Source organism: Apaloderma vittatum, unplaced genomic scaffold, assembly GCF_000703405.1.
Source record: "Apaloderma vittatum isolate BGI_N311 unplaced genomic scaffold, ASM70340v1 scaffold19257, whole genome shotgun sequence".
In the NCBI taxonomy this organism is placed as follows: domain Eukaryota; kingdom Metazoa; phylum Chordata; class Aves; order Trogoniformes; family Trogonidae; genus Apaloderma; species Apaloderma vittatum.
Genome location: NW_009724747.1, coordinates 3,657 through 18,563, shown reverse-complemented (window position 1 = coordinate 18,563; position 14,907 = coordinate 3,657). Strand labels below are relative to the sequence as shown.

General features: G+C 41.5%; 1 protein-coding gene across 1 annotated transcript; it reads right to left on the bottom strand.

The window, feature by feature from the left end:
- Nucleotides 1-3,589: 3,589 nt before the first annotated feature.
- E2F5 (E2F transcription factor 5, p130-binding) lies at nt 3,590-12,699 on the bottom strand (the record flags this gene model as incomplete). The annotated part of the gene is made up of 8 exons (XM_009872646.1): nt 3,590-4,321; nt 5,648-5,692; nt 6,069-6,269; nt 6,934-7,201; nt 8,910-8,974; nt 10,430-10,473; nt 11,780-11,941; nt 12,590-12,699. Coding segments are annotated over 8 exons (1,005 nt in total), but the record flags the coding sequence as incomplete, so codon positions are not given.
- Nucleotides 12,700-14,907: the final 2,208 nt, after the last annotated feature.

The following is a 14,907-nucleotide window of genomic DNA, read 5'->3' as shown; positions in this document are numbered from 1 at the left end:
GTCATACTACTGGTTCTTTTTGTCACTTAGAATAAATTGTTAATGTATACCTGCTTTGAAATTATGGAGGCTTTGAAAACAAAATGAATACGTGTAACCAGTCACGGTTTGCTTCTGCCTGTGTAAATTGCTGAGAGGTGAATTACAGGGGTAGCCTTTGGAACAGCAGGAGACACATGGAAATGTGGGGTTGCCTGAAGACATTTGAGTGCGCTTCTGGAACATGTGCAGTTGTGATAGGCCATTATCTGCCTGCGATCCTGTTCCAGATTTGGTTTGTCAGAAGCAGCAAGTGCTAGGGCTGAGTTCAGCTGAATCTTATTTTGCTGCAGTTGTGAAAGAGTCTGTGCCCCCTTGCATCCACCCTGTTCTTCTGCCACAGATTGTTGCTCCCAGAGCACAGCACACAGCCATCTCTTAGCTCTTGCCCTTTGAAAGCAAACATCTTTGCTGAAATATCTTATGAAGGCAGACTTGGGCTAGTAAGTGAGGCTGAGGTATCCAGGGGCCAGATACACATCCTGGTTTGCTACAGCCAATGAAGTTTCTTTAAATACCACAACAAAATCTAGTAGTGTTGGCCAGACCTATAGTATGAACAAGTAGGAATCCACGGTGTGATGCTTAAAAGCAAACTACTGGAAGAAATTCAAAACTGTAGGATCATTTAAAAATTGTAGTGAATTTGCATGCTAAGGTTTTGGTAGCTGGAAGGCCTACAGGGCTGGTTTCTGTGAGAAGCTGCTGGAAGCTTCCCCTGTGTCTGACAGAGCCATTGCCAGCCGGCTCCAAGACAGACCCACCACTGGCCAAGGCTGAGCCTATCAGCGACGGTGGTAATGCTTCTGGGATAACATATTTAAGGAGAAAAAAACTGCTGCACAACAGCAAGTGGGAGAGAGGAGAATATAGGAGAGCAACTCTGCAGACACCAGGGTCAGTGAAGGGAGACTGAGGTGGTCCAGGCACCAGAGCAGAGATTGCTCTGCAGGTTGTGTCATCGTGAGGCAGCCTGCCACTGTGTAGTAGCTTGTGGAGGATCCCACGCTGAAGCAGGTGGGTGCCCAAAGGAGGCTATGACCCTGTGGGGAGCCTGTGATGGGGCAGGGTCCTGGCAGGACCTGTGGACCCATGGAAAGAGGAGCCCACACTGGAAGAGGTTTGCTGTCAGGACTTGTGACCACATGGGGGACCCATGCTGAACCAGCTTGTACTGGAAAAACTGCACTCCATGGAAGGGACCCATGGTGCAGCAGTTTGTGAAGAACTGTAGTCTGTGGGAAGGACTCACAGTGGAGAGGTTCATACAGAACTGTCTGCCATGGGAGGGACCCCATGCTGGAGCAGGGGAAGAGTGGGGAGGAAAAAGCAGCAGAGACAGCATGTGATGAACTGACTGTAACCCCCATTCCCCTGTGCTGCTTGTGGGGTGCTGGTAGAGAAAATTGTGAGGGAAGTTGAGCCTGGGAAGAAGGGAGGGGTGGGAGGAAGGTGATTTTAAGATTTGGTTTTATTTTTCCTTACCCTACTCTGATTTGACTGGCTATAAACTCATTTCCCAGTCGACTCTGCTTTGCCTGTGATGTTAAATGCTGAGTGATGTTCCCCTGTCCTTGTCTTAATCCACACGCCTTTTGTTATATTTTCCCTCCCCTGTCCAATGGAGGAGGGGAGTCATAGAGTGGCTTTGGTGGGCATCTAGTGTCCAACAAATGCCAACCCACCACACAAATGAAGGAAGGAACCCCTCCTGGAACTCCACTCCAGCAAAGAGGAGCTGAGGGTGATGTAGCAGGCCCTGTCTACAGCCAGACTTTTGTTTTCCCTGTGTCCTGTTTCTGGATCACTATGGGCTCCCTTTCCAATTGAACGAGTTTACCTGCCTTCATAATGTTCAGTTTATTAGTACATGGCTAGATGACATAAGTAACAGATCTGCAATTTCACACACCAGTAGAATTTCTGTTAAAAATATCAACATGTATTTTTTTTTCCTCCCAGATAAACATTAGAAATGCTGAGAAAGTTAGCACATTAAATAAAGCATTTGCTGAAGTTCAGAAAGAAGTACAGAAGCTATCAAAAAGCATGGCAGCAGAACCTCAGAAGAGTCATCAGGTAATTTCCCTTTGTAAAAATATGAGGAGGGAAATGAAAGGAATGTGCATGTTCAAAGCATGATATTCTGGATCTAAGACTGCAGGCAATTCATGCAGTTGTTTTAAAGCTATAAATGCAGCTTTATTAACCTCAGTTATGTGGTAATGTTGAGAACTGGTTAGCATATTCAAGTGCTATATAACTACTAAAGAGAGAACAGAGTGGGCAGTCAAGCTATAGCATGCATTCAAAACATATTTTAAAATTATGCTCTAGTTGGTTTTAATTGTTTTTTTAAAGTTAATTCCAGCTCCAGACCTTGATTTGAGACTTTTATATCTCAACACAAATACACACAGAAAGTGAGGATGAACCTCGCTGCTCCCTACCTGAAGCACGTGATAGTGCTTTGAGCCAAACAGCTCTGCCTCTTTCTGTTCCTGATTCCTAAGCCTTCATATTCCCTCATCAGAAGTACCAACACCTGAAACAGCAATTTCTACATTAAAGCTCTTGCCTGTAGCACACTTGGGGTTCAAGACAGTGTTTCACCTGTCTTCCTTTCTCTAAACAGGGCTACATGCAGTCATGCACAAGAAATAATTTACAGAATATAATTGCTGACAAGCTCCCCCATATAAACTGTTTTTGCTGACTCTGATATCTGGGCAGGGTGTGCAAGAGAGAGAAAGCAGTGGGCTGGGATGAGGTATAGATTAATCCTGGCTGCTGGGGGAGGTAGGGGCAGTTGGGAAAAGTGGACATGCATTGAGTGTTATCACCTGTGCCTGGGGTGATCAAGTTTCTGTATGGCTGGGAGCAACAAAACGAGCTTCAGGAACCTTAAGGAGAAGCTGAGGGAAAAATGAAACGCAGGTGACTGTTTGCAGCACCGGATGAGGCCAAACGAGGCTTTCAAAGCAGTTGGTGGCAGTGGCCTAGTCCCTGCTGGTTTGCTGTTGTACAGAGCCAGGAATTGGGACTATACCACTTCTCCTGTGCTAGCAGGGCTGTACATGACATAACGTTGGATTTGATCACGTGGGCTGTCATAGTATTTTCTGTAAAGTTGCAAAAGTGTTGTTGAGGGCACTTGCGCACTAAAAGCTGAACCTGTTTCCATTTGACCATGTGTGTTATGTTACTAGCATGATGCTTTGTTTTTCTCCTGCAGCTGCTTATCTGTCAAGTTTAGTGAATCCTGTAATCCCCCAAATTAAACTAATTTTGCAGTCATAATTCAGTAAACTGAATGTGTAAAGAAAACCCAATCTGCTAGACAACGGATATTTCTTAGTGTGTTTTTTTTCCAAGCAGAGTAAAAAGAAATTGCTTTCTACTTTAAACTGAAACTTTTTTTTTCAGGTTTCCAGAAATCTGGAGGAGGAACCAGCAGATGTGGATGCTGCCACAAGCCTATTGTCTCAGTTGTAATGCATAATGGACAACGAAGGGATTGCAAGAGATGAAGATCACAAATACAGATGGCTTTGTTTGTACAATTTTATTAAAAAAAATCTTGTTAATATACAAGTATTGGCACACTTTAATACAAACTACAAACAGACCTTTCCTATGATCTAGGAAAGTGGAATGTAAGAAGTCAGTGTGAGAAACTTAAAGTGCTAAAACAGAAGGCACTTCACAAAATTGGTTCACTGAAACAATTTAGCATAACTCAAGTTGATATCCTTTTCAGCTTGGCAGTGAAAGCTTCAAAATTGATTGAAACGTTAAAAAAATACATAGAAAGCTTCTTGGCAGTAAAGCTTCAAAGAAAATGCTGTTAACTATGAGCAAGAAGCCTAATTTTTTTTTAAAAAATGATCAAAAGGCTATAAAGCATTTTCACTTTCCTTACTACAGAAAACTCCAAATAACTGGATTACACAGAGGACACTCAGGTGAAAAATACGTCAGAATTTTTGATAAAAGCCCTTTTTTCTGGTTGTTAAATTTGTTTTGTGAAGTAGTTAAAGGAAGCAAAAGGAAATATACTCCCAGAGTCAGTGAACTAAGAAGTTATACATTCATTATTCAAATACTTAGGTTATGAAGAAGTCTAGAATGTTATAGTTAGAGGTAGATAAGTAGTCTGGTTGACACAATATCTAATAATTTAGTATCTGCACATCAAAGAGATCACAGACTCCTTCATTATCATCCAGGTTAAAGTTGTAGTCATCTCCGGGAGTAGGAGAGAGTCGTAAGAGGGGAAAAACTGTAAAGCAGGAATAGTTTAGTTTAAATTAAAACACTTGGAATATCAGCCCTAGCTCATAATTCAGTATGTTTGTCATCACCAGTATCAAGGTTAGTCTTAATAATTAAAATAGTTTTGATAATCTGACAGTCATGCTAGGATACATCTTGTGAATACCTGTATTGCCTTCAAACTATAAGTGATGTGCCTACCTTTTTTGCTTAGCATCTTAAGTGGAGTTACTAGAATAGAGCGATAGCTGGGGAATACACTTCAGTTCTCCTTCTGCAGCAAAGGAGCACTTGAGCAGCTTTTCAAACTTCCATCAGAAAGCCATCATGTATGTTTGTAATTCCTTTGTCTTGCTGCAGTATTGCACATACCAGCCTTCAAATGTTTATCTCTTTAAGTAAGGAAGTTACCATTATGCCTATTTTACAGATGAAAAACAGAGGCTAGGAGTTTCTCTGTGCACTGCATTTCAAGCATGGACTTGAAGAAATCTTTGGGGAGGGAACACAAGAAGAGAAGCCTCAGCCCTCATGCTGCACCTGAGGAACACTAACATAGTGCAGATGAGCTGGGCGTGTTGTACCTGCCCTTAGAAGTGGAGACTGTTTCCATTTTAGCTGTGCACTGGCACATTCACATAATGCCATCTTGCTCCTTGGATCTTGTAATTACATGGTTCTGTCTGGATAAGCCCTGAGGTTGTCTTCTTGAAGGGCAAATGTTAGTGCAGGCTGCTCGCAGCAGCATATTTACAGGATGAGAGGAGCAAGGGCAGCCGAGATCAAGTCTCTGCCTGGCACCTCAGAGAGGCAGGGAGCACATGGACTTCCCAGCTGTGGCTCAGTTCAGCGCTCATATGGCCACTGAGGTGTAAGAGCAGAAACAGGTGACTATTGTTCTGCCAGTGCACCACAGCTGCCCGTGTATCAGTCTGCACGCAGGCATGTAAGTATGTCCTGAAATGTTTACTTAAAGCTCCTGCAGGAAGCCTGAGGCAGAACAGAATTACACCAGTTTGTTTTTTTTTTCTTAAGGCAGCACTCTAGTCATTAACCTGTTCTTTCTTTGTTCCTAAATTAAGTACTGGTGGGTTACTCATGCATGTAAGTGCTTGCTGGATTGAGGCTGTCATATTTGGATTGTTAAATAACACTTGCAGGGAATGGAAAGGGGAGCAAAGATGAGAACGACAGAGTAAGCAGTACAGGGTAAAGAAGTAGTTTCCTACTGACTCTTGGCATCAGATTTAAGAGACACGCACCGAGTGCTGTTCACACAAAACCCATGCTGTTACTTGTGATTATTAGAAAAGTAAAGATGCTAAATACTCACCATCAGAAGACATGAGTTCATCAATAATATCCCCACTGATACTTCCTGTGAAAGAAAAGAGCGTGTATTTATGGAAATCAACACAGACTCATTAAAACAGTGAATTGCACAGTAAAATACAGCTCACAGACACAGTGTAAGAGCTGTAGAGACAGCGTGCCATGTGCCTGTAAAACATACTCATTTCTGTAACCTCAGTGTTCCCTGATATGTCTCTGCCACTGATCCCTTGCAACTCCAGAGCCATGTACAATGTGAAGGTGATGTCATGGCAGGGAAAGGTACTTTGCTCAAAACAAATTTGCTACTTAAGAGCTGGCTCTCAGTGGCTTCGTCTCTGTGTAACTCATCAGTAACCTCGTCACAAAGGAGGGCTCAGGAAACTAATAAAAACCTTTGAACAGTAACTACTGCTTCCTACCTGTGGGCTCCTCCATCTTTGCTATGTCGAACGCGTTTGGCTTGAGAATACAGTTAACGTCCAAAGGCAGCAAGCCCTGGTAGTCATTTGAGCTAGCTGTAGCTTGGGCGACATCTCCTGAAAGGCTGGGATACAACACCGACTCTGGAAGGCTGGAGTAAGGAGCTGCTGGGGTTGTACTCTTCTGCTGCACGCTGCTGTCTATAAAGACGAAAGGCACATTACGAGGTCTGTTAGGGTAAAAGGGAACATGAAATGCATGCATCTGAGAGGAGAGCCTTTTGAGGAGAACATGGCCAATGTCTGGGATGAGGTGAGAGGAGTCTACCCCTTCTAAAGTCACAGGCACAATTTAATCAGAACCCCTCAGAAATGTGGTCTGTATCACGGACAGCATTTTCTTAAATCTTTTCCTACTACCTTACTATTCTTATGAAAAAAACACCTGATTTTCAGGCAGTCTCTCACTGTGTCTACGTGGAAGAACATAAGTGACCTTGTGGCACAAAATCTGGAACTGGTGCCTGTATTACCTGCCTCATTTAAAGGTACACGTTCAAATCGTATCCTCTGTCAGAGGTTGGCAATTTCATTCCATACTGCATTCTGGAGTAGCACCTCTTATACCTGTTTGGTATAAGATGATAAGCTACAAGGAAGGAATCTGTTTCACCAGACAGAAGAGGCTTCTGTGTAACTTCCTGAGAGCTGTTAGTTAGCCCTCTGGGTAATTTCTTAAGACAGCTGCTATGCTATGTGAATTCTTAATCTTTCCTTTATGTACCACCTTTTCTAACAGTTGCTTCCTTCCCTCCCATTCCCTTCCTCCCTCATCCACCTGACGTAGGAAAAATCCTGGACCCACCTGATGGTGTGTCCTCAACTGATGTTTGTGCTAACTCTTGTCCTTGGTTCAGACTGTGTTGCTCTGGTGGATTTTGAGGAGCTGTAGCAGGTTTAAGGGGAGTTGCTGGAACTGCAGGTTGAGGTGAGGGCTGTGCAAGGTCATCAGGTGGAGGAACTGGAAACACCATGGGCTTGGAGGAGCTCGATTCTTTATTTATAAGCAGCACATGGATAGGTCCTGAACTACTTTTAAGATTGATCTGGTATTTCTTCTGTCCATTCTGTCCCTGTAAAAGTGATATATTGTGAAAGTCACCGTTCCTTGAGAACATGGAACTTTACAAAATGTAAATGCATAGAGTAATTTCCCACAGAAAGTAATGAAGATGTTTGAAAAGAATTCTCAGACTGATGCAGGAGCTCTTCTAGTTAGATCACTAGGAAGGGCTGAGAATTGGCACAAACTTACCAAATTATCCACAGGAAAAAAATATTTAAAACTAATACATGTGATCTAATAAAAATAAACAAACCAAATTGCAAAGCCATAATATATTTACCTGACCAGAACACAGTTATATAGGACACAAATACGCAATTCTTCAAACTGTTTAACTAAATCTTGAATTCAAGTTACATGAAACTTACAGCAGGACTACATCTTTAACAGTAAAAACAAATGATAAATAACAATTTCTGGACATTTACACTTCTTCCTTTTAAATGGAGCTTCAGAATGACCCTGGGTTGGGACTAAGAATCCCATAACAGTCGGATATCTCACCCAGACTGAGTGAACACAGGATCAGGAGGTCAAAAGGAATGATTTCTTAGCTGGTTTGCCAGGCTTTCTTCTCTTGGCAAGCTACTTAATACAGCTAGGGCCATCTCCCTCTAGCACAGCCTCAATGAGACCGCTGACTCCACAGTGGCTAACGGAGCACACAGGTTTTCTGCAAGGTTAGGGCTTCCATCAAGGGTTAGGGCTGGGCCAGTCACTAAACAAATGACAGGTGCAAGTATGTTCTAGAAAAAATCAAGAGGAGGAAAGTGGGAAGGGAGCCTCAGGGACAGGAAGCAAAGCAAAAACATCCAGTTGGAACTTGGTGATGAAGACTAAGATAAGTTGTTTTAGTCCTCAGCAAAAAGTCCAAAACCTCCCCAAATCAATATCATAGTTGCCAACTTTGGTCCTGCAGAGAACCATACCACTGCCTGAACTGATTCCAGCAGAGACGGACAAGGGTAGTACCACTGATCAGCTTCACAGTTCTAGCTTTGGTTGGTCTTATGACATGAGACTCTGCTTAGTCTCCCTAAAAATAGCTTGTGAAACTTCTCACGTGAATTCCAGCCATCTACGGGCACAGTGGCTATCACACTTCATAAAATGCTCTCTCCCAACGATGTAAACTCTATATAAAACAGAGCATTGCCACAAAAAAAAAAATAAAAATTAAAGGTGGACAGAGATAAGTAATTTGGCCTCCTACTTTAATCTCGCCCATTTAAGCCTTTTGGCTAAAATGAGACTGCAGTCTGTTTCTATATCCAGTTTAGTACCATGAGACTAAACATAAACTAAATCTACAACTAAATCTAAAAGTTGTTTGGTTTTTGTGGGTTTTTTTTTTGCAAAAACCCTATTTTACAATACAACAGAGAAATCTGACACCTAAAGTAACTGCTAGTAAATTCTCAGGGTAATTCATGACAAGTATGCCTAATCTGGAAAGCTGCAGCATTTAAAAGCAAGAAAGAAGAGAGAGCAAAGAAACCCACTATTGTGTTTTTAATAGGAGACAAGAGTTACCATTAGTCTATCTAGGTGTACAAAAACCACTTTTTCCCACCCAGCCTCTCCCTCTCAACTGGAACCATCTTAATTTTTATGTCTGCCTTCCTTCTTGCACAGATAAGCTCTTTGCTCTAATGTAGCTCTTATTTTTCACTGCCCCTCTAGAACACTTGGGTAAACAAAAAAACAGTACATACCATTTCGGGTATAGGTACTTCTAACTGTGTACCACAAGGTGCTTGAATTGCTAGAAGTGTGTCTCCTGGGTAAACAGCAATTTTTAAGGAAGTGTTAAATGTGCATATTTTTATTAAGTGTTGCATGGTATCCACTCAAATGAGATACGGTCACTCTCTAAGGCCATTTAAAATACGGCATAATTCTAGCATAAATAAACTCGTGATGGGACTTGCATTATCCCTGTAAGATCCAAGTGTATCGTATAATACAAATCACAGAATTCCAATACTTAGACCATAGCTGCAAGAATATTTTCTGGTAGCAGTAAAGATTTACCATTTCCTTTACCTCTTTGTCACTGTCCCCAGATCTCCTAGCTGTACACGTAAGGCAAGGTGGAAACATTTAGTTTCTTTTTCAGATAAAACAGCTCTCTGGTCCAGCTCACTTTATAGCTCTGAAGAATTGTGGTAGTGCAGAGGGATTTAACAGAAGGAAGAAAAGGTATTAATGATTGTCTTCAGTGCCAGCACTTTCAAGTATCTAAGCTCACAGCTTCTGCAGCACACAAAACTGAGATGTGAGAGCTGGCTATCAAACTCACCTGCAGCTTACCTTACTATGCTCACTGTTAGGTATTGGTTAAGTCAGGAGATCACAATTACATCAACATCACTGCACAACCTGCCTTACACTGCAGGTCACTCACCTACCTGCACATCATTTCCCCTTCGTCCATAACTTGGAAGATGGCTTTGTTTTCCCTCTGTCTCCTAAATGACACTTAGATGAAGTGCTATGACTGCTGTAGTAGGTGTTTCCACATTTTGTAATGACTAATTCTTTTTAATAACACCTTTGTTTTCTTTAACTCCGCAGTAGATGTCTAATCTTGCATTTTTATCCACAAACAAACCCAACCTTCTTTGTGGCAAAGAAGAGATGGTTCTGAGCCTAGCTGGAGCCTGAACAACAATCTTCCCATGGGTGCCCCAGGATCAGGAGAGGATGGCAAGGGAAGTAACTTCTGCCTGCAATTTTGGCAATTTCTCCAGACCTCCTGTACAAAAGGAATCTCTTTGATTTAGTATCAATGCCTCATTGTCGACAGTCAGCTGGCTCCATTTATATACAGCATCATCAGGAGCTCCCTCTGGTGACAGCTGCCACCAGAGAATGTTATGAAATTTGTACCTGCCTAGCTAGTCCTTCTGGTGGGCTGGACCACATGTCCTGTCCCTGGTTCTGTTAACAGCCTGAGACAAGCTGCTGCAGGGTATGGATACAGAAAAATATCTCCAAAACTAGTACTCCCAAACCATCTGGGCTTCCATTGCATATAATCTGTGACTATAATTAGAAAATGCCTAGCTAGTCATGAACATTATGAAAGATAGCTACTTAATACTGATCACCACGGAATACTTCTAAATTCAAAACACTTGCAGGGAAAAAGGAGGTTAGTTAGCAAGTCAGTTTTCAACAGAAATATCAGGAAATCCCTCACTTTAGGAAATTCAGCCTAGGAGCAACTTACCATTGAAGCAGTTGCAGATATCTTCATGGGTGACGTACGAAAATGTAATTTATGTCAAGGAACATTTTTCTTAAATCAACATGAAGCTGGCATTTGTTGTCTTTTAAAAGAAATTTGGCCAAAGTAAGCCTAATCTGTGAATTTACGGCTGTTACTCAGAGGTGTAGTCAGGGCATGATTTTTGGCTTTCAGAATGGCTAGTTTAAAATAACAGAGTTCTGTCTTTAAAAAAAAAAGAAATCCGTATCTGTGAAGAAAACACAACATAGAAAAAGTTGTGTACCTTGAATGGGAAGAGGTTCTTCTAAAAAAAGGAGAACATGTAAAATCTTGTTTTGAAGAATACCATTTAGCTAAAAGTTGTGTACCTTGAATGGGAAGAGGTTCTTCTAAAAAAAGGAGAACATGTAAAATCTTGTTTTGAATACATTTAGCTCACTAACTTGACACTACAGCATTCAAGCATGTATCACGACTTCCCAGAATCGCAAAAAAATATTGCCAGAGGGGACCTGAGAGTTCATCTACCGTCCCATTTCCCTGCCTCAAGGTAGCATCAACTGTTAAGACATTCTGGACAGATGTTTGCCTCCCCTCTTCTGGGAAACCTCCAGTGATGGATATTCCATCTCCTACGGGGGGAGTACTAGCTCTCCCAAAGAGAAGTTTCTCCTAACACCTAACTTCAATCTCCTTTTCTATGAAATCCATTTTTACAGGAACGGTTTTGGTAGAGCAACTCAAATAATTTATAAGTACTCATCACTGGTGCTATAGATAAGAAGGGCACTGTTCTGCTCCCAGTCTCAGGTGTCTATTTTGCTCAGTATCTTGCAAGAGCTAAACACATGATTACAAGCAGTGTAGCTGGAACTCTCTGCTCATGGTGTATTTACATGCAGGATTTTTTTTCCACTTTCAAACTCAACAAGATTCAGGACACTGTTGACTTAATTTATCTTTGACTGATAGGTTAATCTTTTCAAGAGAAGGAAGCAACACAAAAAAAGGTTCATGTAAAGCACTGCTAAGAAAGTATAAAATTAAGTGCTGAAAAGCAATGCGATTCATTTAAAATAAGACACTGGAATTATATTATGGACTTAAAATTACTGCCATATATATACATGCAAATTTTTTTTCAGGTTACCAATCATACAGCCACAGAAGTTAAAAAGTCATGTAAATAAGTTTTTTATTTTCTTTCTTTCTGAACCAAATCCAGAATATATATTTGCCTTTCCTTGCTACTGGATAAAATAGACTACATTATGCTTTATCCATTACCTAAACTTTGACTGTTGCTTTAATTCTAGTTCCAAGATGCACACAACTAATTTAAAAGGATATTGGTGGTTTGTAGAATCATCCATGACATTCTTGATACTTTGCTGAAGCCACAGTTTCTGCTGATCCAATTCTTTTTCTTTTAGCTCTAGATCTTCAATTTCAGCTTCCAGATACCTCAGTCTGTCTATGACTTCCTTTGTATTGCAGCCAGCACCTACTCCTCTTAAAAAGGTATAAGGGTTCATGAAACCACAGGTGAAATACTAAAGCAAACACACAGAAATAGTTTCTTAAGACTTTCAACACTTTGAAAATCTAACATTCAGTATGAAGGAAATGAGCATTTAATCCTCCCAGCAGCATTTTAACAGAAAAATGAAAATTCTTAACTTCAGACCAAATCTAGAATTTCCTTCTACTGAAATCTGTTTTATTTTGGAATGCAGTGATTTTCTGGGTTGAAGCTGGTTTGCAGGCCCTTTCTCCTTCCCCTCTAGCTCTTAGCCTGAGCTTTCACCTCCAGTGACCCAAGAGATAACAGGCAGGACTATAGGAGGGTAGGAGACAGTGTGTCCCAATACGCCTGCCGGATTCATCTACAGTAATTTTTTTAACTGCCAGTCCTAGTTATAAAGTAGCACTGCAAGTTTTCTAAGTTTCTCTCCTGTATGCTTTAGACTTGATTTTATGTATCAAAGGTGCAAATTAAAGCTCATTTGCAATTTCACTGCGATTCTAAAATATCATATTGCTCACTGATGAGTGTAACTTTTTTTTTTTTACAGTGTCATATCTAGTCAGGAGAAGTGGAAAGTGGCATTTTTTACTGATCTTGAGCATGTGAAAATTTGCAGAATTGACGTGGCTTACTTCCACTGAATGCTGTTCTTTGACTTTTTCTCAATGAGATCAATGCCCTCCAAAACATTGGTGATATCATAGATCCTTCTCTTCTGCCTCACAGCAAGGGTGTCAGCAGCCTGTCAAGAGAAGAACGACTATCAGCAACTTGCATGCTGACGGCAAAAGACAGTTAAGCCATTCCTTTGGGAAAATGCCAACTACTACCATTCTGAAGGGAGAGGGTTCAGCTCTTAGAATCATAGAATTGTATCAGGGGTAAAAGACCTAGAAGATCACTGAGTCCAGATTTTGTTCCAGCCCTATCAACCTACTAAACAATTCCCCCCAATGCAACATCCACCCGTCTCTTAAACACCTCCAGGGATGGTGACTCAACCACCTCCCTGGGCAGCCTGTTCCAATGGCTGACAACCCTTTCAGTATAGAAATTCTTCCTAATATCTAACCTGGATCTCCCCTGGCACAACTTAAATCCATTTCCCCTCACCCTATTGCTCTCCACCAGGGAGAACACACCAAGCCCCACCTCTCTACAACCTCCCTTCAGGTAGCTGTAGAGAGCAATGATGTCTCTTCAGAGGCTCAATAACAAATTCAGAAGCTCAGCACCTCAGTGCTACGGAACACGCTGAGGGGAGTCACTTCACTGAGGACCAGCAGGCCAACCCTTGCTGGAGAGAAGAGCCCATACGTGCTGCAAAGACCGTGGTCGGTATTTGGAACATGGGCTATTCAACTGCACGGAGGAGCTCTTTTTGGGAAGGCAGGGAAAAACAGGGAAGGCAGACAGCGACACCCTGCCAGTGAAGGACCAAGCCTTGGAAGTCAATGAAGTATTAAATTTATCATCCTTTCCACCAGGGCTCGAGGTATTGCAGACTTCGTTTGGATTAAACTGTGCTGGGATACGAAACGACTGGGCTGTAATTAATTTCATGGAGCAGCCAAAGGCAAGCTGCAATACCTCAAAAAGCCAGCATCATTCTCTCACATTTCAGTGCAGGAATCCACCCCGCAGCGTTCTGTGACAGCTCAAGCTGTCACACCAGGCACCAAGAGACCTTTCACAGCCTCTGGGGCCCTGGTACAGAGCACAGGCATGCTCGATGCTGTCGCAGCATCGCTTTCACGTTACGGGCAGCTGCGTGCCTGCTCATCACTCAAAGCAAAGCAGAGCGTCAGGCAGAGGAAACAGTCTCTCCCCACGGTGACTTTTATATACCTGATGTGAAGACTTAGCATAGAAAAAGTCAACTTGAGCTACTTGTGCCTTCCACACCCTCAGCTCCTGGATGCTGTAAAATGGCTCAAGTCCAAAGAAAATTAGCCATAAGGAGAAAAAGCAAAGAGGAGTCTGAATCTGTAACTACTCGGGACACTGAGATACAATGATTCCAAGTGATTAAGCAAGTTAAAAGAAAAAAAGAGAAAAAAAAAAAAGGATAGGATAGCTGGGAAAAACTTCTGCATCCCAAATTTGAATTAATATGTCAAGCCACTAATTTCCACTGCAGACACATAATGCTTTATTTCAGTTTACCAAACAATCTACTAAATTAATTTTTTTTAAAACTAGCCTATATGCAGAGCACAATCTGAGACAACTACAAATAGGAGCAAAAACAAAATTCATTTTATAGCATGGTCTCTATAACTCCTTTTACAGTATGTTCTGAACCATAAACTCACTAATCTTCCAAAGAAATTACATATTCCTATTAGAAAATTAATTACTAGAACCTAATAGTACAATTTTTCTTTTTCTGCTAGCAAAGTAAAATTAAAAGGAAAAATGAAACTAGAAGAGATCAAAAAACTCCTCTTATAGCCAAGAAGGATAAATATTGCTTTTTCTCCTCCATGCACTTACTAAACTGTTTCTTCTGATTGTTACCAGCATTTATCTTTTGTATGCTCTTCTGCAGCAGTTAGGACCAAAATACATACCAAAAAAAAAAACTCCACCAAAACCCAAAATACATACAAATATATATAAAATGCACACTTTGGTTCTCTCCAAGGAAACAGGCTCTTCAATCACATCAGCAGGTATGTGCCTGCTGTCACAATCTGCTAATTTTTCTGCATGCAGACACGGTGCTTACAGCAACTGCAAGAGAAGCCTTCAAAATCTAGGAAGTGAAAAAATTGATGCCACCTGAGCAACGTTTAATCAACACTTCATCTGTCTCTCAGTCTTCAGAGGCACAATTTTTACAAGCTCTCTACATTATTCGGAGGAAGGAATGGACAGCACACACTTAACCGGCTGCTATTCAACTTTCTGCCTTTTTCCCATTGCTCTACATATGGACCTAAGACCT